At 36.4% G+C, this 23,907-nt stretch overlaps 2 protein-coding genes across 2 annotated transcripts in view; both read left to right on the top strand.

Annotated features, from left to right (window-relative positions):
- LOC132130559 (glutamine synthetase-like) lies at positions 1–3,443 on the top strand. Its single transcript, XM_059542303.1, has 7 exons — positions 1–99; positions 523–721; positions 811–972; positions 1,481–1,627; positions 2,157–2,284; positions 2,360–2,559; positions 2,790–3,443. Exons 2-7 carry the CDS (start codon positions 553–555, stop codon positions 3,100–3,102), a joined length of 1,119 nt encoding a protein of 372 aa, XP_059398286.1. The 5' UTR covers positions 1–99; positions 523–552; the 3' UTR covers positions 3,103–3,443.
- A 4,476-nt stretch (positions 3,444–7,919) lies between these two features.
- The window catches only part of LOC132130528 (arrestin domain-containing protein 1-like), a 30,770-nt gene continuing 14,782 nt past the window's right edge, over positions 7,920–23,907 (top strand). The window contains exon 1 of the mRNA XM_059542250.1: positions 7,920–8,135. Coding sequence (XP_059398233.1) covers positions 8,018–8,135 — 118 coding nt within the window. The 5' untranslated portion in view covers positions 7,920–8,017. The remainder of the gene's footprint in view (positions 8,136–23,907) is intronic.

The following is a 23,907-nucleotide window of genomic DNA, read 5'->3' as shown; positions in this document are numbered from 1 at the left end:
ATACAACATAACCTCGATAAAAGGCTGCCTTAGATTTGCCTGTTTCATTACCCAGTGTGTCAGTCTTCATATGAAGTGGAGTTAAATATACACCTCTGAGTAAGTCATCTTTGATTTGTACAATTAATTTGCTACATTAAAGAGCATTGAGATTTTGTTTGTTGCTTGCTATTGCAATCAATACAATTTTTAATAATAAAAATAATTATTTATCTTATGATATCATACTCTCAGTAGACAGAAGAATATTTTTTAATTGAATATTTAATGTCATTAATACTTAAACAGCCACTACAAAACAATAAGTCTTTTTCTTTGTTTTTCTATTCTGTGTTTTCTCTAAAATCCTACATTGTTGAAAGTTGGCTTATGACTTGTCTCTTTACTTTCATTTTGAGGAATGTATAACAATCAGACAAGTAACTTGCTCCTGGTTATTATACAAAAAGATCATCTTTGGAAAAAAAACCATTGAAATGCACTACATTAACACAAAGTTTTTGTCTTGTTTTATTTCTCCAGGTTCGTTGTTTCCTGTACATCTGATCCAGTATGTCTTATGTATCAGACAGCTCTAGTCTCAACAAGGCCCTGCGGCAGCAGTATCTCAGTCTGCCCCAGGGAAACTTCTGTCAGGTCACTTACGTCTGGATCGATGGCTCTGGAGAGGGTCTGCGTAACAAGACTCGAACCATGGATTCAGAACCAAAGAGCGTTGCTGGTAGCAAAGTGTAGACTGGTTTCACTTTCTTTATCTTGAACGTTTTAATTATTCTTTTTTTTTTTTTTTTTGTTGTTGTTATTTGACAGATATACCAGAATGGAATTTCGATGGTTCCAGCACGGGTCAGTCTAAAGGACACAACAGTGACATGCTACTGATTCCTGTGTGCATGTTCAGGGACCCCTTCCTCTTGGACCCGAACAAACTGGTGCTATGTGAGGTGCTCAAGCACACCCGAGAACCTGCAGGTAGAATTTATCCACTATAATAATTATGTAGTTAGAAAAATAAATGATAATTTTTTCTCAATAATGCATCTCAGTGCAGATTTTTAAATATGAGGTATTATACATTTTTTTTAAGTCAGATTAACAAGTATAGCTGGTGAGTCCCATTCGCCGCCTTCCCGGCATATGATTACACTGTTTAACTTTTGCCAGTTTTACAGTAGCATGTGTAAAACTCTTTTTTTTTTGGAGTTGTTGATGTAACTCAAGACATCATTTTATCTAATTTCATTAATAGCTATATTTATGTCAGATTCATTTAACATTTGAAGTTAACATTTTAGTTTTTAGTTAAGTAAATAAATGACACTTTAAAAAGACATTCCAACTACAGTACAAACCTTTTTTGTTAAGAGTTTTATAAACACCCAATTTTGTACAGTTAAAATACAGAAATTAATTTGAGTTACACAATTTCTCGTAGTGATAAAACAAATTAAACGGACGGAAAAAAAATGTTTTCTTTCAGAATCGAACCACCGTAACTGCTGTAACAAGGTCATGGAGAAGGTCAAAGACCTTCACCCCTGGTTTGGCATGGAGCAGGAATATACTCTTTTTGGAGTGGATGGACACCCTTATGGCTGGCCCAGGCTTGGATTCCCCAAACCACAAGGTTAAATATTGTATCAAGCTGCTGGAAAGATTTTTTGAATGCCAAACATATTACAAATGTTCCTCCTACCTGGCAGATATCACTAAAATCTGTATGATGAGAAACCACGCCGGTTTTGGTAAACACCGAAGAAGAACCTGGAAGCAGGCCATGGTCAATTAGAAAACACTTTCAGTTTGTAAAACAAAATTGCATGTCTTGGTTAGCTTACAGTTTAGGATTTAGGCAAGATGTGTGGTTGAAGAGCATTGGAATATAAGAAAACAATCACTTACAGCACCTTTAAACTAATGGTACATTGATAGATGATACTGCTCTATGGATGAATTTAATTCACTATGGTCTAAAGATATCTAAAAATTTCAATATAAACTTCCATGGTCATTATATGGAAAAAAAAACTTTAACATTTTTATTTTTAGAATTTTACATGTCCGATTATACAAATGAAGTGCCGTCTGTGACATCTTTATATTTAAAAGATGGCAATGTTTTTTATGTTTCTTATGTTATGTCTCTTTTCTGTCAGGTCTGTATTACTGCAGTGTTGGTGCTGACAGAGCTTTTGGCAGAGACATTGTGGAGTGTCATTATAAAGCCTGTCTGTATGCTGGCATCAAAATCAGTGGCACTAATGCAGAGGTCATGCCCTCTCAGGTAACTACCATTAAATTACAGTTACTAGGCATCGTGTTCTGAATGGCCAGTCTGGATAGATTTCTCTCTCTGCAGTGGGAGTTCCAGGTGGGTCCATGTGAAGGAATTGAGATGGGAGATCATCTATGGATGGCACGTTTCCTGCTATACAGGGTGTGTGAAGATTTTGGAGTGGTGGCCACTCTGGATCCAAAACCCATGACAGGAGACTGGAACGGAGCCGGTTGCCACATCAATGTGAGCACAGTGCAAATGAGAGAACAAGGAGGAATTGAGTATGTACTGAGTTATACACACACTCATAAGTCACAGAAAGACTAAAGACACCTAAAAACAGACAGAGTTGTGTTAAAGCCCATTTACACTAATTGTTCTCACAGTGATTCCAGCTATATTGTTCTTCTGTGTCGTTATCAATAAAGTTGTGATGTGAACTTCCATTACCATTATAGTCATCCTTGGAGTGACTATATACTGACCTCCATGATTCTTTTCTCTGCATCAGGCACATTGATAAAGCCATTGAGAAACTGAGCAAGCGTCATGCAGAGCATATTCGTGTCTACGACCCACATGGTGGAGAAGATAACAAACTGCGCCTCACAGGTCACCACGAGACCTCCAGCATCCATGATTTCTCAGCAGGTGTTGCTAACCGCGGGGCCAGCATCCGTATCCCCCGTCAGGTGGGTCAGGAAAAATGCGGTTACTTTGAGGACCGTCGTCCTGCTGCCAACTGTGACCCATATGCTGTGACCTGCGCAATGGCCCGCACATGCATGCTGGAAGAGGAGGAAGATACCCATGAACTTAAATAACACAATTTTGGAAAATGTATTTACACTCTATACATTTTAAACTGTTCTTCTTAAAAGAATGTTTTATGACACATGGTTTCGATTTATTTGTAAAATAAAAAAGCTATTTGAAAAATAAAATGCATTAATTAAAAAAAAAAACAGTAAAAGCAAGAAAATGTTGGCAATATTATTACAATAAAAAAAAAATTATAACATATTTTTAATAATTTAATTTAATCTTGTGATGGCAAAGGTGAATTTCCAGCAGCCATAATTCCAGTATGTAGTGTCACATGATCCTTCAGAAATAACTGTAATATGCTGATTTGGTGAAACATCTTTTGTAACATTATAAAATACAATCTTAATGACCCCATACTTTTGAATGGTAGTTTTTTTCTTAAGCATGAATAACCATAGCGCACCCATCATTCAAACAGAGGAGACCTGCACATACATTATTTACAGATAAATTCTGTACTAATACAACCCGAATTCCGGAAAAGTTGGGACGTTTTTTAAATTTTAATAAAATGAAAACTAAAGGAATTTCAAATCACATGAGCCAATATTTTATTCACAATAGAACATAGATAACGTAGCAAATGTTTAAACTGAGAAATTTTACACTTTTATCCACTTAATTAGCTCATTTAAAATTTAATGCCTGCTACAGGTCTCAAAAAAGTTGGCACGGGGGCAACAAATGGCTAAAAAAGCAAGCAGTTTTGAAAATATTCAGCTGGGAGAACATCTAGTGATTAATTAAGTTAATTGATATCAGGTCTGTAACATGATTAGCTATAAAAGCTTTTGTCTTAGAGAAGCAGAGTCTCTCAGAAGTAAAGATGGGCAGAGGCTCTCCAATCTGTGAAAGACTGCGTAAAAAAATTGTGGAAAACTTTAAAAACAATGTTCCTCAACGTCAAATTGCAAAGGCTTTGCAAATCTCATCATCTACAGTGCATAACATCATCAAAAGATTCAGAGAAACTGGAGAAATCTCTGTGCGTAAGGGACAAGGCCGGAGACCTTTATTGGATGCCCGTGGTCTTCGGGCTCTCAGACGACACTGCATCACTCATCGTCATGATTGTGTCAATGACATTACTAAATGGGCCCAGGAATACTTTCAGAAACCACTGTCAGTAAACACAATCCGCCGTGCCATCAGCAGATGCCAACTAAAGCTCTATCATGCAAAAAGGAAGCCATATGTGAACATGGTCCACAAGCGCCGTCGTGTCCTGTGGGCCAAGGCTCATTTAAAATGGACTATTTCAAAGTGGAATAGTGTTTTATGGTCAGACGAGTCCAAATTTGACATTCTTGTTGGAAATCACGGACGCCGTGTCCTCCGGGCTAAAGAGGAGAGAGACCTTCCAGCATGTTATCAGCGTTCAGTTCAAAAGCCAGCATCTCTGATGGTATGGGGGTGCATAAGTGCATACGGTATGGGCAGCTTGCATGTTTTGGAAGGCTCTGTGAATGCTGAAAGGTATATAAAGGTTTTAGAGCAACATATGCTTCCCTCCAAACAACGTCTATTTCAGGGAAGGCCTTGTTTATTTCAGCAGGACAATGCAAAACCACATACTGCAGCTATAACAACAGCATGGCTTCGTCGTAGAAGAGTCCGGGTGCTAACCTGGCCTGCCTGCAGTCCAGATCTTTCACCTATAGAGAACATTTGGCGCATCATTAAACAAAAAATACGTCAAAGACGACCACGAACTCTTCAGCAGCTGGAAATCTATATAAGGCAAGAATGGGACCAAATTCCAACAGCAAAACTCCAGCAACTCATAGCCTCAATGCCCAGACGTCTTCAAACTGTTTTGAAAAGAAAAGGAGATGCTACACCATGGTAAACATGCCCCGTCCCAACTATTTTGAGACCTGTAGCAGAAATCAAAATTGAAATGAGCTCATTTTGTGCATAAAATTGTAAACTTTCTCAGTTTAAACATTTGCTATGTTATCTATGTTCTATTGTGAATAAAATATTGACTCATGTGATTTGAAAGTCTTTTAGTTTTCATTTTATTAAAATTTTAAAAAACGTCCCAACTTTTCCGGAATTCGGGTTGTAAACTGAAACTGTGTGTGTGTGCATGCGTGTGTGAACACTTTGCACATGTACACACACTCACACACATATATGATGAGCCAAAACATTATGACCAGTCAGTCACAGGTGAAGTGAATGTCATTGATCATCTCCTAAAAAGGCCACATATTAAGATCTGGTTGGATAAGATAGCAAGCAGACAGTCAGTTCTTATAATCAATGTGTTAGATGCAGGAGAAATGGGTAGCAATAAATATCTAAGCAACTTTGACAAGGGCAAAATTGTTATAGCAAGGTGACTGCATCAAGATATCTCTGAAACAGCAAGGCTTGTGGGTTGGCAACAGGGTGTTGGGTGCCCGAGGCTCATCTATGCATAAGGGCAACAAAGGTTATCCTGTCTAGTCCAAGCCAACAGAAGGTCTACTGTGGCACAATCACACAAAATTTTAATGATGGTTATGGGAGAAATGTCTCACCCATTGCGACACACTCTGCTGTGTATGGGGCTGTGTAGCCACAAACCAATCAGAATACCTGTGATGACCCCTGTCCACTGTCAAATGCTCCAACAATGGGCATGCAAGCATTGGAAATGGATCTTGGAGCAGAACATCACCTGATCCAATGAGTTCCATTTTCCTTTACATCACGTAAATATATCCCGGGGAAGTGATGGAACCAGGAAGCACTGGGCCCCCCAGACATGTTTGAGAACTTGCGAATCTCTCTGTGAAAGAGTGGCAAAACATGTCATTGCAACTGGCAAATCTGGTGTAGTCCACGAGAATGAGATGCACTGTAATACTTAAGGCAGCTGGTGGCCACACAAGAAACTCACTGCCACATTTAATACTGAACTCCTCTCCTTCATGCAGGGACACATTGTTCCATTTCTGTTCAACAGAAATGCATGAATAAAAACTTGGCCCAACTTCCCATTTGTAGTGACCTAAGATCAGATTTACAGAGATGATTCACACCAAAACAGATAATTTCACTCTTTCTTCTTTGGAACAATGTAGTTTCAAATATAGTTTGAACATTTGAATGAGTTTTGCAGGCAATTGCCTACAAATTGTTAATGTTGGAGGAGCTGGGGGAGCATGATGTATGCATAAATGTAAATGTGTGTAAACATTGTAAAACTGCTCATACGTATTACCCAAATCCTTATCCAAATTTTTATCTTCGAATCGAACCATCGTACCAAGATCATGGAGAAGGTCAAAGAGCTTCTCCTCTGGTTTGGAATGGAGCAAAGAATACTGTATACTCTCCTACACCTTTTTGGCTGGACCAGACTTGACCAATTCATTAAAAGAATAACGAAGTGCAGTAAACGCTAGAACTAAGTTACATTCTAATAATGTGACAACAATTATTACTTACAACATCAAGCAGCATGACCGTTTTTGTACATGTTAAAATAAGTGGAATCGAATGACAATTGTTATGCTGTTATTTTGTGTGTCCGTTAGGGGGCGTAATAGGCAAGTGTTTAGAACTCAGGTAACACTTTGAACAAACCTAAATGTTTCAAGTGTTACTGATTTCTCAATTTAGTTGGAAAATAACGTGTTTGTTAAAAAAAAGTTTACTCAAATGTTTTAATAACTTAATTTATTAATCATTATCTCAGTCTTGTTTTCCAGTAAAATATCTAAACATCCATAAAACATGATAGCCTATTTAGTACAGAAAAAAATATGATATTTTCCCCCCTCTAGAATAGGCCATCTTTAATATGTAGGCTATGTTGCCTTTTTCCATAAGTTGATTTGCTTTTTTAAATATCATACAATGCATTGTTAATTAAATGTATCATTATCTATTATCCATTGTATTATATATTATAGAATGTATTATCTATTATTATCTTACAGCTATTCTTCCAGTGAAACTTCTATAGCTACTATATATAAAGCCTGATGCTCGATGCAATAAATCTTATTAGATGCTGATGTTGGTTAGCCTATAGCACTGATTTTCTCTCTCTTTCACATAAGTGTTAGAACAAATACCAATTTGACATAATTCTTTAAATCTCTTGAGTGACATTAATAAAGTTGCTATTTTTTTCTGTTATGCCCACGAAGCAGAAAAAGAAATGCTGTTGTCAGCAGGCACAGGAGATGGGTTTTAAGGGTCTTCTATTTTCAGCAAATGAGTGATCTGTTGAGCCCAGGAGTGTTCAGTCCCCATCATGAGGTGAATTTATTATTCCTAGAACAATGGCTGAAGGGATTACTGTTCAGTTTTATCAATTGCATATGGCAGATAGATTTATGGATTTTTGCTGATTTGGTTGGTTATGGTAATATATATATTGCTTTTAGTAATTCAAAAATACACAAATTCAACAATACAGATTACTTGAATACACCTAATCAATAAGGAACATGTTTTCAATATTCTGAATAAATCTGGATATTTTTGAGGTGCTTCAAAAGTCGAAAATATGCATGTGGTGTAAGCAAGAAAGTTTTCTTTTTTAAGGAAATTTAATTTGGCATAATCTTGATTTTAATTATTATTATTTATAATATTATGAATTACCACTTATTTTTTAAGCTTTTTTTAGATAGATAGATAGATAGATAGATAGATAGATAGATAGATAGATAGATAGATAGGTTCATTCAAAGGAAATATTAAATACATTATGTCATCACACGATTATTTGAAACAACCCTAGGATCATAAAGAGCAGGGTGAGTCTGACTGTCCCGATGACGTCAGCGCTCTTGGATGGGCGGGGACATGAGAGCCGCAGGTGGGACGTGAAACTGGCCGCGATTACCCCTTAGTTTACCGACGATCTCATTTTCCGTGAGGGTTTGAGTGGTGCTTCTGAACGACATGGGAAAGCTTCAGGAATTCGAGATCACTTTCACTAATAACAAAGTGGTCTACAACCCCGGGGAATCCATATCAGGAACTGTGAGAATTAAAACACACCACTCCTTACAGTTTAAAGGTAAGCGACGCTGTGTCTTACACATGCTCTCAATTGGAAAAATGATTTGCATGGACAGCACAGCTGGCAGGCTTCGGGGTCTCCCCGTTCAAGTAAAATTAGGGTGTTAAAAAAATGTATGTCAACATGGACGTGTCGCATGAACGTGTTACGTGTTTGCATGGTGACATTCGCATCCTTTGCTGGTCTGTTTCAGTACAGTTTATGTATATTTATGGGAAATAGGAGCTGTGATCGGAGGACATCAGCATCTTGGCTCTTGTTTTAATGAACGTCAGTGTACACCCTGTTTCTCCTGCGTTACTGGTTTCGGTTCGATTGCACAACCGAGCCGCTTCTGGATCGTTCAAGCACATTTCAACAAGTGGGTTTTGATGTTTGTCATCACTTGATTTTTTCAACTTTAAACGTGCACGAATGAGCGTGCCTTCAGAACTGACAGGCGAAAAGGTCCTGTTGCGTTCAACCAGGACGCGTTTTGCGTTCAAAAACGCGACTAAATGTAGGCTAAATGTACTCCCAAGCAAAAAAGGAAGAACGCTTGAACGACCACGAATTTCGCAAACCTGTTTTTCAAGAAGTTATCTGAATTATGTCAGTGCCTTGGTCATACTAATAACACATATAGGACTATATGTTTACATTTTTAAAGTCGTCGTATTCAAGGACATTCTCGAGTTACATTTCCTTGTGGCACCTCTAAACAGTTAGTTGTCATATAGCTCTTGAATCAAATGTTTTGTGATATGTAAATCACTATAAGGTGCTAAATAATCAGTGTTTTGATACTCTCGAGCGGCCCACGTGACTAATGTAGTACAGTTTCCGAGCTTTTATTTAGCGCGCTCTAATGTATAACCAAACTTTTGTTGTTACCTAAACGAAAATAGGGTTTAAGCATTATATAGTAATACAATTAAATGAATTATATTTTAATAAAATCCCCACATTAATCTATACATAGCCTACCTTGCCCCCTCCCCAAACCATTGTCTTTACTTAGGGGCCTTATCAACTTTAAATTCTTAACAAGGGGGTAAAGTTTTAAACAACCCAGTTGTAACAACTCCCATAAGTTAAGAAAACGTCTAAAAGAAAAGTTATAATAGTGAGAAAATCAACACTTCGGGCAACCCCTCTCCCCACTAACCACTATTTTGCATATCGCTGGTCACTGGGGAAAGAGAAGAGAAAGTAGGTTATACAAGGTGCTTTACACACTGAGTGAATGTGTACAAAGAATGCATTGTAACTGTTTTCACTGAAATTTTTGGTTTTCGTGTGTAGGCGAGATTCACGGAATGACACGCCATGGGAAAAAAGAGATTCAGATGAAACAACTCTATAAGCGTATTTTCCTTTGGATTGTTTCTCTTATTGGGAAAACACACTTGAGACTGATCTGTTGCATGAAGTTGTTGTGCTTTTTCACTCAGCTCTAGAATCCCTCCCTTATTGTGACACTAATGAAAAATGATCGACACTTCGTGGTAATGTTTCTGTTCCTCAGTGAGAAAACGCCTCTTTGTGTTTGATCACACTGTGGATTGCCAGTTTTTTGCCTGCTTGAGTGTTTATCAGTTGAATGCGTGACAGATGACATCACTATTATATGGGATGATAAGGTCATGTGACCGGTGTGGTTGGTAATTCTCTGCTGGCACTTTAATTCCATAGGTCATCCCGCATTGCTAGTACTTTGGGAATTGGCTCAGTGCACCCTTCACCTTGATTTAATGTGCAAAAAGCTCCTCTAATGTGGCAGACATTGTGCATTAGCATAACAAAACCGCTAGCTGATTTGAATCGTGGGTAACCTATATAGTCATAGTTCATCCAAAATGTAAATTCTGTCATCATTTTCTTGCCCTCATCAATTTAAACCTGCATGACAAAAAAGGGAGATTTTCTGTTAACTTCTCCTTTTTCATGAGGCCAAGTAAATGTTAAAATGACCAAATCCAAATTCCCATCTTTTTCTCTATTCGTTAAAACCTGTTTCTCATCAACGTCATATTACACTACCCAGAATGGACCTGAACACTTTCTTTAGAGTCTTGCTGCAAAGTGGAGGATGTGATGTTGTTACTCCGAGAACAGCTGTGCTTTTCAGTCTACATTGCTCAGTATGTTTTATTAAAAAGCAGCTGACTCATGCTTTGGCTTTCTTATCTGTCTCTTTTTTTTTTAGTTTGGCCGCTTTGATAAAAAGTCTTGTCAGGGAGACATCCTTCTGTTGAAAGATGTTTTCTTATTGACATCGCACCCTGTATTCAGTGTATAGGGTTACTGGTTAACAGACTGAACAGGCAAGACCGTCTCAGCTTTGGCAGAAGTCATGTATAATCTCTCGAAACATGAAACTATGAAAGAAGGGCTTTAGCCTTAATCAGTCAGTTACAGAAACTCTAAAGAAGACATGATTGCTGGAATCTCAAATATAAACACTCTAGTCTCCAGTACATTTAAAGGGATAGTTCACCCCAAAATTTTAATTCTCCCATTATTTACTCACTGTCATGTCGTTCCAAACCTGTATGAGCAACTGAACAGTTGCTGGAAGACACTATGAAAGTCAAAGGCTACCTGTTTGGTTACCAGAATTCTTTTAAATATATTCTAGTGTATTCAGCAGAAGAAAGCAGTTCATACAGGTTTTGACCAGCTTGGGGGAGAGTAAATTTTGACCGAATTTAAATTTTGCATGAACTATCCCTGGACTATGAAGTTTTTCTTTTGGCGCTTTGAAGACCTGTGTGATTTGTGGAGAGAAAGTATCAGTGTTTTGTTTAGGATATAAATATTGAATTTTGACCCAAAGAAAATTGCTTTATATGCAAAGGCCGAAATATTAAAAAAACTCAAAAAGCCCCTGGAAGAATCCATGTTTACAAGTTACTTAAAACATACTTTTAGCTTACACAGCAAAACTCTGACTTTTTTTGTTTGCAAGGGGCATCAAATTCTCTAAAACGACAACAGTAGAAAAACAGAAGAGGTTTTTGCTGGGATGTGACACAAATTAAACTATTAGCAATTACAAAAGGCAAGACCTTCTAACTATGCTGTTCAACTAGGGCTGCAGAATTTTGAAATCAATTTTGAAATCTAACGAAATCTATTTGCTATTTTTTAGATAAAAATAAATATATTTTTTTTAAAGCTCTAGGTTTGATGTGTTGAAAAGCTTGGCAATTTTTGTGATTTATATATCAATATTGACATATAATAATAATAATAATTTATTATTATTATTATTATTATTATTATGTGTCCAGCAGCATTTACTTTAAGCTGACCTGCTCTGAGACTGTTAATGCGTGTGTTGAATAAACACAGTACCACACTGCACTCTAAAACATGTATCAGTGTAACACATGTTTATTTTATTCAGTTGAAGCCTTTGCGATGGGATGAAGAGATTTGGGTTTTATTTTGATAATCATGAAGCCCTACATCCAGCGTCCTGTTTCAATAGGAAATATGTCAACAGATCATGATAGAAAGCATGTTCTCTTTACATCCAGCCTGGTATCAAATGCATAATGATTGTGATAAGCTTGTTTGTAATGCTTTAGAGCCTTTTGTCTCTCTGTATCTCAAGAGACACACACATAGACAAGCCCATCTATTCATTAGCAGTGGACTGACTGGCCTGTAAGGCAACACCACTGATATCAACAAGATGCTGTTCTGTCCCATACTGGCTTTGTCTGAGTGTTTGTGAAGACTCACTCCTGTCCCTCATTATAACAGGGCATTCAGCACATTTACAGGCAGTACAGTCGTGGCCAAAAGTTTTGAGAAATACATAAATATTGGAAATTGGAAAAGTTGCTGCTTAAGTTTTTATAATAGCAATTTGCATATACTCCAGAATGTTATGAAGAATGATCAGATGAATTGCATAGTCCTTCTTTGCCATGAAAATTAACTTAATCCCAAAAAAACCTTTCCACTGCATTTCATTGCTGTCATTAAAGGACCTGCTGAGATCATTTCAATCGTCTTGTTAACTCAGGTGAGAATGTTGACGAGCACAAGGCTGGAGATCATTATGTCAGGCTGATTGGGTTATAATGGCAGACTTGACATGTTAAAAGGAGGGTGATGCTTGAAATCATTCTTCTTCCATTGTTAACCATGGTGACCTGCAAAGAAACGCATGCAGCCACCATTGCGTTGCATAAAAATGGTTTTACAGGCAAGGATATTGTGGCTACTAAGATTGCACCTAAATCAACAATTTATAGGATCATCAAGAACTTCAAGGAAAGAGGTTCAATTCTTGTAAAGAAGGCTTCAGGGCGTCGTGCCATAAGGCAAAAGTGATAACTAAGTGGCTCGGGGGCCAGAATGTTGAAATTTTGGGTCCATGGCCTGGAAACTCCCCAGATCTTAATCCCATTGAGAACTTGTGGTCAATCCTCAAGAGGTGGGTGGACAAACAGAAACCCACTAATTCTGACAAACTCCAAGAAGTGATTATGAAAGAATGGGCTGCTATCAGTCAGGATTTGGCCCAGAAGTTGATTGAGAGCATGCCCAGTCGAATTGCAGAGGTCCTGAAAAAGAAGGGCCAACACTGCAAATACTGACTCTTTGCATAAATGTCATGTAATTGTCGATAAAAGCCTTTGAAACGTATGAAGTGCTTGTAATTATATTTCAGTACATCACAGAAACAACTGAAACAAGGATCTAAAAGCAGTTTAGTAGCAAACTTTTTGAAAACTAATATTTATCTAATTCTCAAAACTTTTGGCCACGACTGTACAGTACCTACGCCCTTGTTTGTGTCGAAATATTTGAAACACTATTGAACACAAACATTAAGTTCAGCCAGAGGCTGTTTGTCCCTTTAATAACAGGAATCGCAGACCTCAAACATCATTATTTATGAATGAAGCATGCTTTATTTTGGAGGAGTATCCACCCAATATTTAATACTTAATTACTGTTCCTAAGTATTCAGGATAAGTTTAGAGCAATTCATCTGAGTACCTTCTAGGGACAGAACCATGGTATGTTTAGCTTTGAAAGAAAGTTTGAATATTTAAAGCTATTTTGGAGACGTCAACCTCAAAAAACTTACAATGACTTACAATGGAAGTGAAAGAAAAACAGAAAAACGAATCTTTTTATAAAAGTAATAATAACATATATTAGTATATTAATTATTTATGAAAATAAAAGATTTTCCATAGTTGTGTTCGTGTTTGTTCAGATATAAGAACCAGTTGACCAGTTTGCTGTTACTGACCTCAAACCTGGCATGAAACATCTTGAGAAATTCCTGACTTCATAACCAGTTTCATTTCAGTTTCATAGTGAAACCGTTCTGTTTAAGCAAGCCAAGTCCTTTTTGACTCCTTGTGCTTCCGAATTAAACATTTCTCTCTTTATTCAAGGCCGGAAACTCTAACATAGCTGTGTGTCCCAGCAGGTGTATAGGCATAGTAACAAGAACTCCATGACTGCATCTGCCATCTGCCAATAGCAAATGTACGGAGTCACAGTGAGAGTATGCTTAGGGCAGCCAACCCCTAATGTGTCGAGACTTGGATGTTTTTTAAAATAGAACTACCTGCAAACTGTAATCGTGAAGTGTGTTTGTGAAAGTAAAATCTGTAAAGAGTATCACCTGAATATTTCTGGTCATTTTTAACTGTTAATTTCTATTTTTGCTGCATTTCAGTGTTTTAAAGTAATATTCTTGCTTTAATACACTGATACAATGTTGATTACCAATGTTGATTACGTTTTCCCTTTTATTTAAAAAAATAAAAATAAAAAACAACACTGAGGAGCTTACCATGGACTTTAAAACAGAAAAGTGAAGCTTATCATTTAAAAAAAGTAATTATATTAATTATTCTGTAAAAACTTAAATTAAGTCAAAATTATTAGAACATTGTTTGAGCTCTAACTGTTTTTAATGGAAACTGATTTTTAATAAAATCTTAATGGGTTTATGGCATTGCATTGTCAACCAATATCTGGAATATTACTTTAAATCAGAGGTGTGATGTATAAAAGCTTTTGTCTGACACTAGAGATGTTTTATGTAAATGTTTAACCTCCGGGTTTGTTAGACCTTTAAGTGATTGTTGTAGTGAGGGATCTAGATTGGCAGTTTATTTGTCTCGCTGATGCCAGTGGCACCCATGTTGGCACCTCATACCTTGATTTTCCTGATTTCGCCTTCCAGCGCTCCTGCCATGCCAACTGCCCTCAACTGGGCTCTTTTTATTATGGACACAGCATCACGTGGCTGGAGAAATGCATTCTCTCATTCTCTATATGTGTGTCTTCCTGTTTCCTTCTCTTTCTCTCCAGGAGTGAAGAAGAGTGAACATGTCTATTTCTGGGTTTTACTTTTAGATAAGACAGATTTTTCTACACTGTCTTGCTGAATAAGGGATGTAGCTGTAGCATTTGAAATGGAGCTAAGGATGGGATACATTTACTCTCTTTTATGTTTGCGACTAATGACGCTCTTGACTCTTTTAGTGACTGTTTTTATGTGTACGCTTTCAACTCATTCTCAAGCAGTAATGATTAATGTAGGGCATGCGGTACATCTGGCCTCGCTGAATAGATCTGGTGAAATATTAGAGTGCTCACATTGTCTTATTAGTTTCAAAGGGAACCAACGTATCCTTCTGTTCCATAACGGGGATATTTCATGAAACTAATCACATGTGAGAACAAAAGACTTCCAGTCTCTCAATGTAGCGTTTCCTGTTTTAGTTCCTACTGTTTTATATATACACATTCAATTTTCGGAAAGCATGTTCATTTAAAGGGATAGTTCACCCCAAAATAAAAATCCTGTAATTTGCTCACCCTCTTGTCATTTCAAAACCTGGCTTTCTTTCTTCTTTGGAACCCAAAAGAAGATATTTTGACTAATGTTTCAGTTGTTTTTGTCCATATAATGACAGTCAGTGGGGTCCAAAACAACTTTGAGCCCACTGACTTTCATTGTATGGAAAACAAACAAACACACACACACACAAACACACACACACACACACACACACACACACACACACACACACACACACACAAATTGTCTTCTCTTGTGTTCCACAGAAGAAAGGAAGTATATTATGTTTCAGTAGTGTTCAAGGACAAAGATGAAAATGGTTTCCGCGTCCTTTTACTGTAAAACCTCTTGGAAATTTCATGTTTAACCTTAATGACCTTTCTTTGTTCTTTCTCTTTTTCTTAATAGTCCTCAACTCGATGACTGTAAGAGGCCACACATGCCACATTATTCCACACAGTGGCCTTGCATGGAGGCTGGAATGTCACACATTCCTCACAAATAGTGTTAAGAATCTTCAGCTCTTTAGATATTCTTGAACAGCACCCAGCTGTCCAATCACAGCCCTTGTTTACTTGGTAACCAAAAGCTTTTGTGGTGAGCTTTGGAATTTTGGAATGTCCTCTGTGATGTGTTTGTTTGTAAGTGTGTGCATTGGATCGAGAGTGTTTTATTGAGGCAGAGATGAGGATAGCCTTCACCTGGCGGCAGGTTTATGTCTGTTATCAGGCTTATCTTATAAGAATGTGGTTGCTAGGGCCACCTGCATTCAGAAGTACTGGTCCCAGGAGACGTATGGGGTTTCCCAGCCCCGATGTCCTTTGTGTGCAGGTGCCCTCTCTCATTCATGCTCTCTCAAGAGGACAAAGACGCCTTTACCTTCCTAACAGAGCGAGCTGGATTGATTGTGAGGGAGTTTGAGAGCCAAATGGTCTTAAAGCTCGTGATCCCATGTTTTAAACTTTAGTTAGTGTGTAATGTTGTTGTTAGAGTATAAATAATATCTGTAAAATTCTAAAGCTCAAAGTTCAATGCCAAGCGAGATATTTTATTTAACAGAATTCGCCTACAAAAAACGACCTGTTTAGACTACATCCCTCTAGTTCCTGCAGTAATGACGTCACTAAAACAGTTTTTTGACTAACCTCCGCCCACAGGAACACACAAACAGGGGGCGTGGTCTTGTTGCGCTCCGACGGAGAAGAGGAAGAGTTGCGTTTGTGTTTGTCACCATGTCGTCGAAACGCTGTTATTTTCATTTTGGAGTCCAATCATCTTTGTTTGGCCTTCCCAGGGATGCTGTACTTGGAGATTAATGGTTACAATTTATGTTTAACTCGGTTCCTGAAAATGATAATCCACATGTAAAACTATGTGCAGCACATTTTGCTGAGGACAGCTTCCTCAATCTCAATCAGTTTAATGCCGGATTCGCACAAAGATTATTCTTAATGACCTTTCTTTGTTCTTTCTCTTTTTCTTACTTATTACACAAAGGGCAACGCTGTTTAGCTTTGTTAACTAGATATTAGGGCTGTGCAAAAAAATCGAATGTGATTTTCATGCGCATCTCGTCAGTAAAAACACTCCTATGATTAGAAGTGTCGAATCACAACACAGGAACCGCTGGCACAATCAGAACTCGTTACGTATTTCTGAAGGAAATGTTCATAGAACAAGGAAGTCATCAGCCCGTTTTTATGACAGTGAAAACAGCAGTATACAGATAGCTGAATTGTGAAAAATACTGTGTTCTTTTACATGTGAAACATGAACACATTATATTGCACACTGTAAACACAATCAAAGCTTCAAAAAAGCACGAAAAATGGGACCTTTAAGTATGGACAAAATAGTTTAAGGACTTGATGTGCATTCATGTTAGGGATGCATCAGAATTAAAATTCTGTCGGATTCCAGTCAGCTGATAATTATTTTTATGTCATTTTGAGAGCTAATAAATGGCTTATGAAGAAATTATTGTATTCATCTTTTTAAAGACAATCTTGAACATTAGAAAATGTAATCAATGTAAAAATGGGGGAAAATAAGATGCACAATTAAAGGGATAATTATTTGTTAAATGTTGGTAACCAAACAGTTGGCAGTAGTTTTTGACTTCCAATTTAATTTTTTTGACTACCGTCAAATATTTGATTACTAACATTCTTCAAAATATCTTCTTTTGTGTTCATCAGAAGAAAGAAGCTCCCAGGAGAAAACAAGTGGAGGTAGAGTAAATGATGGCAGACTTTTCATTTTGGGGTGAATTATCACTTTAAATATTCAATATTATACAATATAAATTGGTTAGAAAAGTAATTGCACATCTCTTCTCGACAAGCTCTAAACATCTGGTTGAAGTTATTATCTGAACCATCTAAACTTGCATGTGCTCTGAAACTGGTAGTTAAGAAATGCTATCTGTCCTCCCAGCCCTGAGGATATAGAGCAAAGAGAGGGGCCGATTTGTCTGTGTCATTGAGAATTTAATTACAGATCTTCCATCTGGCCGCCCAGAAAGGCTCTTTTCCCTTTCCTCTGAATGGAGGAGAACACTCATGATTTTCATTAGTCTATATATTGAGTACTTCAGTATACCTTAATTACAAGGCTTTTTCTGCCCGTTTAATAAGATAAATATATTTGAATGTGTGTTTTTCTGCTGAAAATCCATTTTCCATTTAGTCAACATAAAATTCAAGACTATATAATATACCAAAAATATGAGTGATGGTGATGGTTGACATTTCAATTCATTTCCCAGAATTAAGGACACAATAGGCCTGCTTTTCCTCTGTATTCATTGTAGCTCATTAGAAGTAAACCATCCTTCAAAGGAAGGACTGTACTTCCTCTCTTTGTATTTATACTTGAACAGACCATCATGTCTCTACTTTTTCTGAATGAGAAACCTTGTAAATACCATATATGAATATGGTGATCATTCTGTAAAACAGTGTGTATTTATTATCTGATGCCAGAGATGGGTTTGCCACTGCCTTGCATCATAGTTGTTGAATTGTAATCGTTTAATATTTCATATATATTGAAATTATAGGCTATTTTTTATTTAAAAAAATGTGTGGATATATATGTGTGTGTAAAAATAAATATACAAAAGAAGATATATATATATTTATTTATTTATTTATTTATTTATCATTTGTCTTTTTTTACTTTTGTCTTTTTTATATATTTTAACATTTTTCTTTTTTACATACATATTACATCTAGTATAATAAATGTTCTTGTTCATAATCTGTATCATTTAAAATTATGATTATGGATGCAGATCTCTTCCAGTAGTATTTTGAGTGATTATAATGTAAAATAGCTGTAATGTAATCCTAATGACAGGATCCCATTCAGCGAGTAAACAAATGCCTGATAAATTATTTCCGTCCCTTTATTGAAATATAAATTAATTACTGCAGTGATGTTTGGGGTGTGTCCTCTGAGATCCTGTTTTTTCCAAAGCGAAAGCTTCCATAAATATAGGGAGAACAATCTTGTTTATACCAAGGTGACCTGTCTCAGTGTGCCCCACACTTCTCTGATTTGACCAAGCCAAGTCATAAAAATCAGGATTACAGATAGCTTGAGTTTATCTTTCCCTCTCTGTGGCTCACAGCTTCATTCAACGTGTTGTGATGCTTCATTAAAAGTAAATTTAATATTCTAATGAAATTTGAAGTTTTTTTCTGTGGATGCCAGTTCACTGACTTTTTCTGTGCTGGCTGAGAGATAGCTTGTTTTGGTGAGGTTAGTAAAGTTTAGGAAGATGCATGGCACATGGTTGAGCAGAGGATCATGGGAAAGGATGGGCTTGTGCTTTAATTGGTGGGAATGTTTGGGGTCAGTGGGGTCAGCTACTACATACAGTAGATTCTTGTTTTATGGGTTATTCGGTAATGCATTCTATTAAATAAATTCCACAAAATTGTATTAATCACATTTAGAAACTGTAATGCTTATCATGTCAGTAATGTAAAATTAAATCATTTTGAATTGGCAATAAATGATAACGCAAGCATTCATTCATTATTTGTTGGATTTGTTTATAAGAATTATTACAAGATGTTGTCAGTTACTCTTCTTGTAAAAAATAGTGATTCAATTTGGAAACAAATGCATCAGCTTTTCCTAGTATGACATATCTTTATTCTTATTTACTCATATTTTGCAAACATTTAGATTATCTTTGAGTACAATCCTCAACTTTAATGAGTGTATGCCATGGTAACTATCGTGAACTAAAACCAAAACTAAAAAACATTTTCACTGCTTAAAATTACAACCTATTTGTTTGAAAGGCAAAATTTCACATTTTTGTTTAAAGTTGAAGTACTAAAATAAAAATAAAAAAAACAAACTAAAATGTAATTAGTATATAGGCACTAAAAATAAAAAAATGTCAATAAAAACACAGAACAAAATGACTAAACCTTAAAAAAATTAACTTAAAAAATAAAATGAAATCAGAAAATATAAAAATGGAAATGAATTCAAAATATTAACAAAAACTGTATCAATGATCTTAAATTAACACTGCTATATGTATTAAACACACACACACACACACACACACACACTCCTTTAAAAAAAGTTTAAATAGAAATAAGAAATAGAAATATATAAAAAATAGTAAATATTTACATTACTCCCATCGCGAAATCTGCAATCCACACTGCTCTTGTTTTCGTTCTTTTCCATGCACTTGAAAGTGTGACCAATGATGTGAATGGCAGATGTATTCTAGTCTCTTGCGCTGTTGAACTGAGCTATGATCTGTGGTGCCAGTGGATTAAATGCAGTAGTAATCTCAAAGGGAGTGGTGACGGGGTCAGGAGCGAGACTAGACTGAAGAGGGAAAGCAAGAGCGTCTAATTGCTCTTGAAGTTTTAATGAGGACATGGGAGTTGAGTTACCCTCGAGCATCAAGGATGATGGAGCTCCTCAGTCAATGATGCCACGCTTATGATGAAACATGGTGTTAGAGTTCAGCTTCACTATTCAATTTGTTGTGGGTAGTTCATCCAAAAAGGAAATTCTGATGTTGTTCAGAACCTTTATGATTTTCTTGAAGATTGCGTCTCTGCGTTCTTTGCTTCATGCTGTTTAATGTTGCCCTTCTATCATGATTTGGATGGGTGAAAGACAGAAACAATCTGTGGTGAAACTTTGCGTCACTGTGAGACACATAATATTTCATAAGTCATCCATTGTGTGCTGTGGTGGGTGAAATAAACCAGTTCACTGCTTTCAGCTGCTGAAACCAAATAATTATCAAGTCTGATCTCAAACAGACGATTAAAGGGTTATATTGTATTTTCTGCTGCAGGTCATAGTCACACGATGCTGTCTTCTTTTTGAATGAAGCACTTTTAATAGAACTTTCTTCTCTTCTACAATCTGTTAATCTCATTATTCACACTCTTGACCAATTGAAATCGACCCTGTGCTTGCTGTGATACAGTCCTTCTTTGTGTTTTGGCCTAGGGATCAAGGACTTCTTCTGTGTGAATGGTTGAGAGAAAAACCTGACTGTAGACAAACACACTGTAGCTCTTTTGTGTATCTCCACTCCAGCTGAACTGTATCCAGCCCAACAGTAAACAAGGAAATATCAGTCTCTCCCCAAGCCCAGATGTCCATTTCTATGCCAGTGCAGGCGGTCCTTCATATGTGCTGACTCACTGTTGCATTGCTCCCATGTCACAGGGTCAAATTCTCTCTGACGGGTTTCAGAATTCATCACTGATTGGATACAAAGCTGCCAGGGCTGTTTTGCTTTTTTTTTTTTTTTTTTTTTGATTTGCTTTGTTTTGCTTAATTTTTTGTTTTGTTTATTCATTCATTTTAATGCCCAACAAAAGTTTTACATTTCTGAATCCACTTACACAATAAAACAATACATAGAAAGATAAAACAATACATAAATAAAATATTGAATTTTAAATACAAAATGCCCATCAAGATTCTTATATTACTGAATAAATAAAAACAGAGAGATAGATAAATAAATAAATAAATACTTATTTTACTGTTTTAAGACAGAATGCCCAATAAGATTTTTACATTTCTGAATAAAATATAATAAAATAATTTATTTTTATTTAGAAATGTAAAAATCGAATTGTGTAGTCAGGTTAAAAATGTCAAATGTGTATAGTATTCTTAGATATAAATGTATTGATAATAGATGGGTGTCGTTTGATGACTGGCAACAGTGTTGCTTGCGCTGCGTGTGTTAGGAAGCAGGTTCAGCCCATGCTGTCTTCCCATGTGGAAGGGTTGTGATAAACACAGGAGACGCTCTGGACACCCACTGCGGTGTTTCTCTGGCACATGCACTGAACTGTATAAGCTGCCAACAGGGCTGGACCAAATCCAGCGTGTCCCCTCTGAGTTAGATCCCAGCACACAGTGTACAGCTTGAAAGGACTATTTTATCCAGAAATTAATTTTCTGTAATAATTTACTTTACTCTGATGTTTTTCCAAACTGGTATGATTTTCTGTCCTATATAAAACAGAAAGAGGATTTTTTATTATATGCTTGTTGATCTTTTCTATATGCATTTTTAATAAACGGGAACAGCATAAGTCCTATGGACTACTTTTGTTACTGTTTTATGGTGCGTTCACATCCTATATGAATCTTAAAGCTCCAGTGACCATTCATGTAATACATTCTTCAGAATTATCACTTGTGTTCGTATGAATCCAGCTGGCCTCACCATGTTTTAAATTTAATGGCCATGTTCACTGTCAGCATGTCCTTTTATTTATACACTTCCAAACAGAAGTAAAGCTGTCTCTACATCCTCTCTTTGGTTGTGTTTTTCCTGTAATAGCTGAGTGTTTCAATCATGGCTGACACAGTAACACTTGTCAAGTTGTCAATCCCTCTGTTTTACATCTCATACTTTAACAAACTCCTCCTACAGTTTTAATCAGAACATCTTCAAATTTGATGAGTGTAATCATAAGGCCTTGCGAAGATCCTCCTTGACTTTTCTTCAAAGGTCGTGTCCCTAGCAGCCTGACAAAGTTTGTTTTGCCATGAACTGGAAGTTGCTGTAACTCAGGCAAACAATGTCCAATCTGCCCCAAACTTCACACGTTGGATAGGAATTCTGTCCTGAACAAATGTCCATGCCAATATTCAGTTATAGTCATAGTGCCACCTGATGGCAACAGGAAGTGACTTGTTTAACACTGTTATGGACTCCTATCAACATATTAAAAAGCATCAGCAGGTGTTAAATGGACTAGCAACATTCTACCTCAATAGCACATGTAAATCAAAGAGATGTTTATATGACGTCTGCACTTACATCTACAAGACATTTTTTAGAGTGTTGCTCATCTACAATACGACTATAGGACGTTTCCTATCAGATGTCAAATAGATGTTTAGAAGATGTCTTTAAGATGTTTATGATTTAGTAAACTGATGTCTGAAAGATGTCTATCAGATGTTTGTACACAGGAGATGCTTTTCAGATGAAGCGATCTTTAACAGACATCTTGCAGACGTACGCGGGCTATCTGTGTAGAAACATGCTAAAACATGCTAGCAACACGTAACTAAGTGCCAATCTGCCCCAAACGTAACATGCAACATGTTAGAAACCTGGTGAAGCATGCTAGCAACACTCAGCTAATTTGCTGAAGCATTTTATACAGTGAAAAAGAAAGTTGCTGTAACTCAGGCATGTAATGTCCAATTTACTTTAAACATAACATGTCTAATAAGAGTCCTGGCCTGAATACATCTACATACCTATATTCAGTTATACTCATAACACCACCTACTATCAACCAGTGTTGTGCTAGTTACTAAGAAATAGTAACTAGTTACTTCATTCAAAAAGTAACTCAATTACTTTGTTGATTACTTACACCAAAAAGTAATGCATTACTGTTGAAAGTAACTTTTTAGTTACTTTTTTAAAGAACGTTCTTTAATGTTCCCATTAATGCCCTTTTATGCATTATGGTCTATACAAACACAAAACTGACTTAATTTAACATAATTTTTAAACACTATTTTGATTACGTCATACCAGCATAAACTAAATATTGTATATCACAAGGATTTCTGAAATAAATAACAAAACACCTGAATAGCATATTCAATCAAAAACTAAAGTGGCTTCTGCATCATAAAAGCTGTTGTGTTGAGCCCTTAACAATTTTCCTTTCACAGCTTAAGTATGAAAACTATCAACAATGTACAACATAACACAAAACATTTTGAAATAAATAAATGAAAGCAATCTAAATTATTCCGAATCAATTTCGAGAAACTCAGCACCAAAAAAAGTATGTTATTGACAACCATAAATGATATGCAATAAAAAGAAAACATAAAAAATATAAATGTTGTTTAAAATGAAATCTATGTTATCATGCTAACAAGCTGCCTGAAAAGCCGGCGACTCCACAGTAGAGACAGGCTGCATGTTTTCAACAATGTTTTACCTGTAGGAGGAAAAACATACAATCCGTGGCAATGGTATTGCAATCCGTCCCCTCAGTTTATAAACCGTGCTCACAAATTCTTAAACCGTTCCATCGGTTGAACAAATTTTTAGTTCGTGCGCTGAGAGTATTGAATCCGTACCCACGAATTCATTATCCGTGCACAGCTTTCGCAATCCCATCCTTTGTTTTATAGCCTAAAATAAACGCTAAAAAGAAGAAGAAAAATAGGTAAAAAGCAATACAAAACAAATAATGTGCCGGTTATGTTGTCATTTCTTTTTTAACTGAATGTAATGTTATAATAGGCCTAATTATTTAATAATAACATTAACAGTGAATCATGCATCTAACTCTGTTTGGAGCTTAGTATAATAAAATCAACAAAATAAGTCTTACTGTTAAGAAAGAATAGTACACAAACATTTCCAAAACTGTAAAAGGTTAT

The sequence above is a fragment of the Carassius carassius genome, chromosome 47, assembly GCF_963082965.1.
Source record: "Carassius carassius chromosome 47, fCarCar2.1, whole genome shotgun sequence".
Classification (NCBI taxonomy): Eukaryota; Metazoa; Chordata; class Actinopteri; order Cypriniformes; family Cyprinidae; genus Carassius; species Carassius carassius.
Note: the sequence above shows the minus strand (reverse complement) of the source record. Positions and strands in the feature narration are given on the sequence as shown.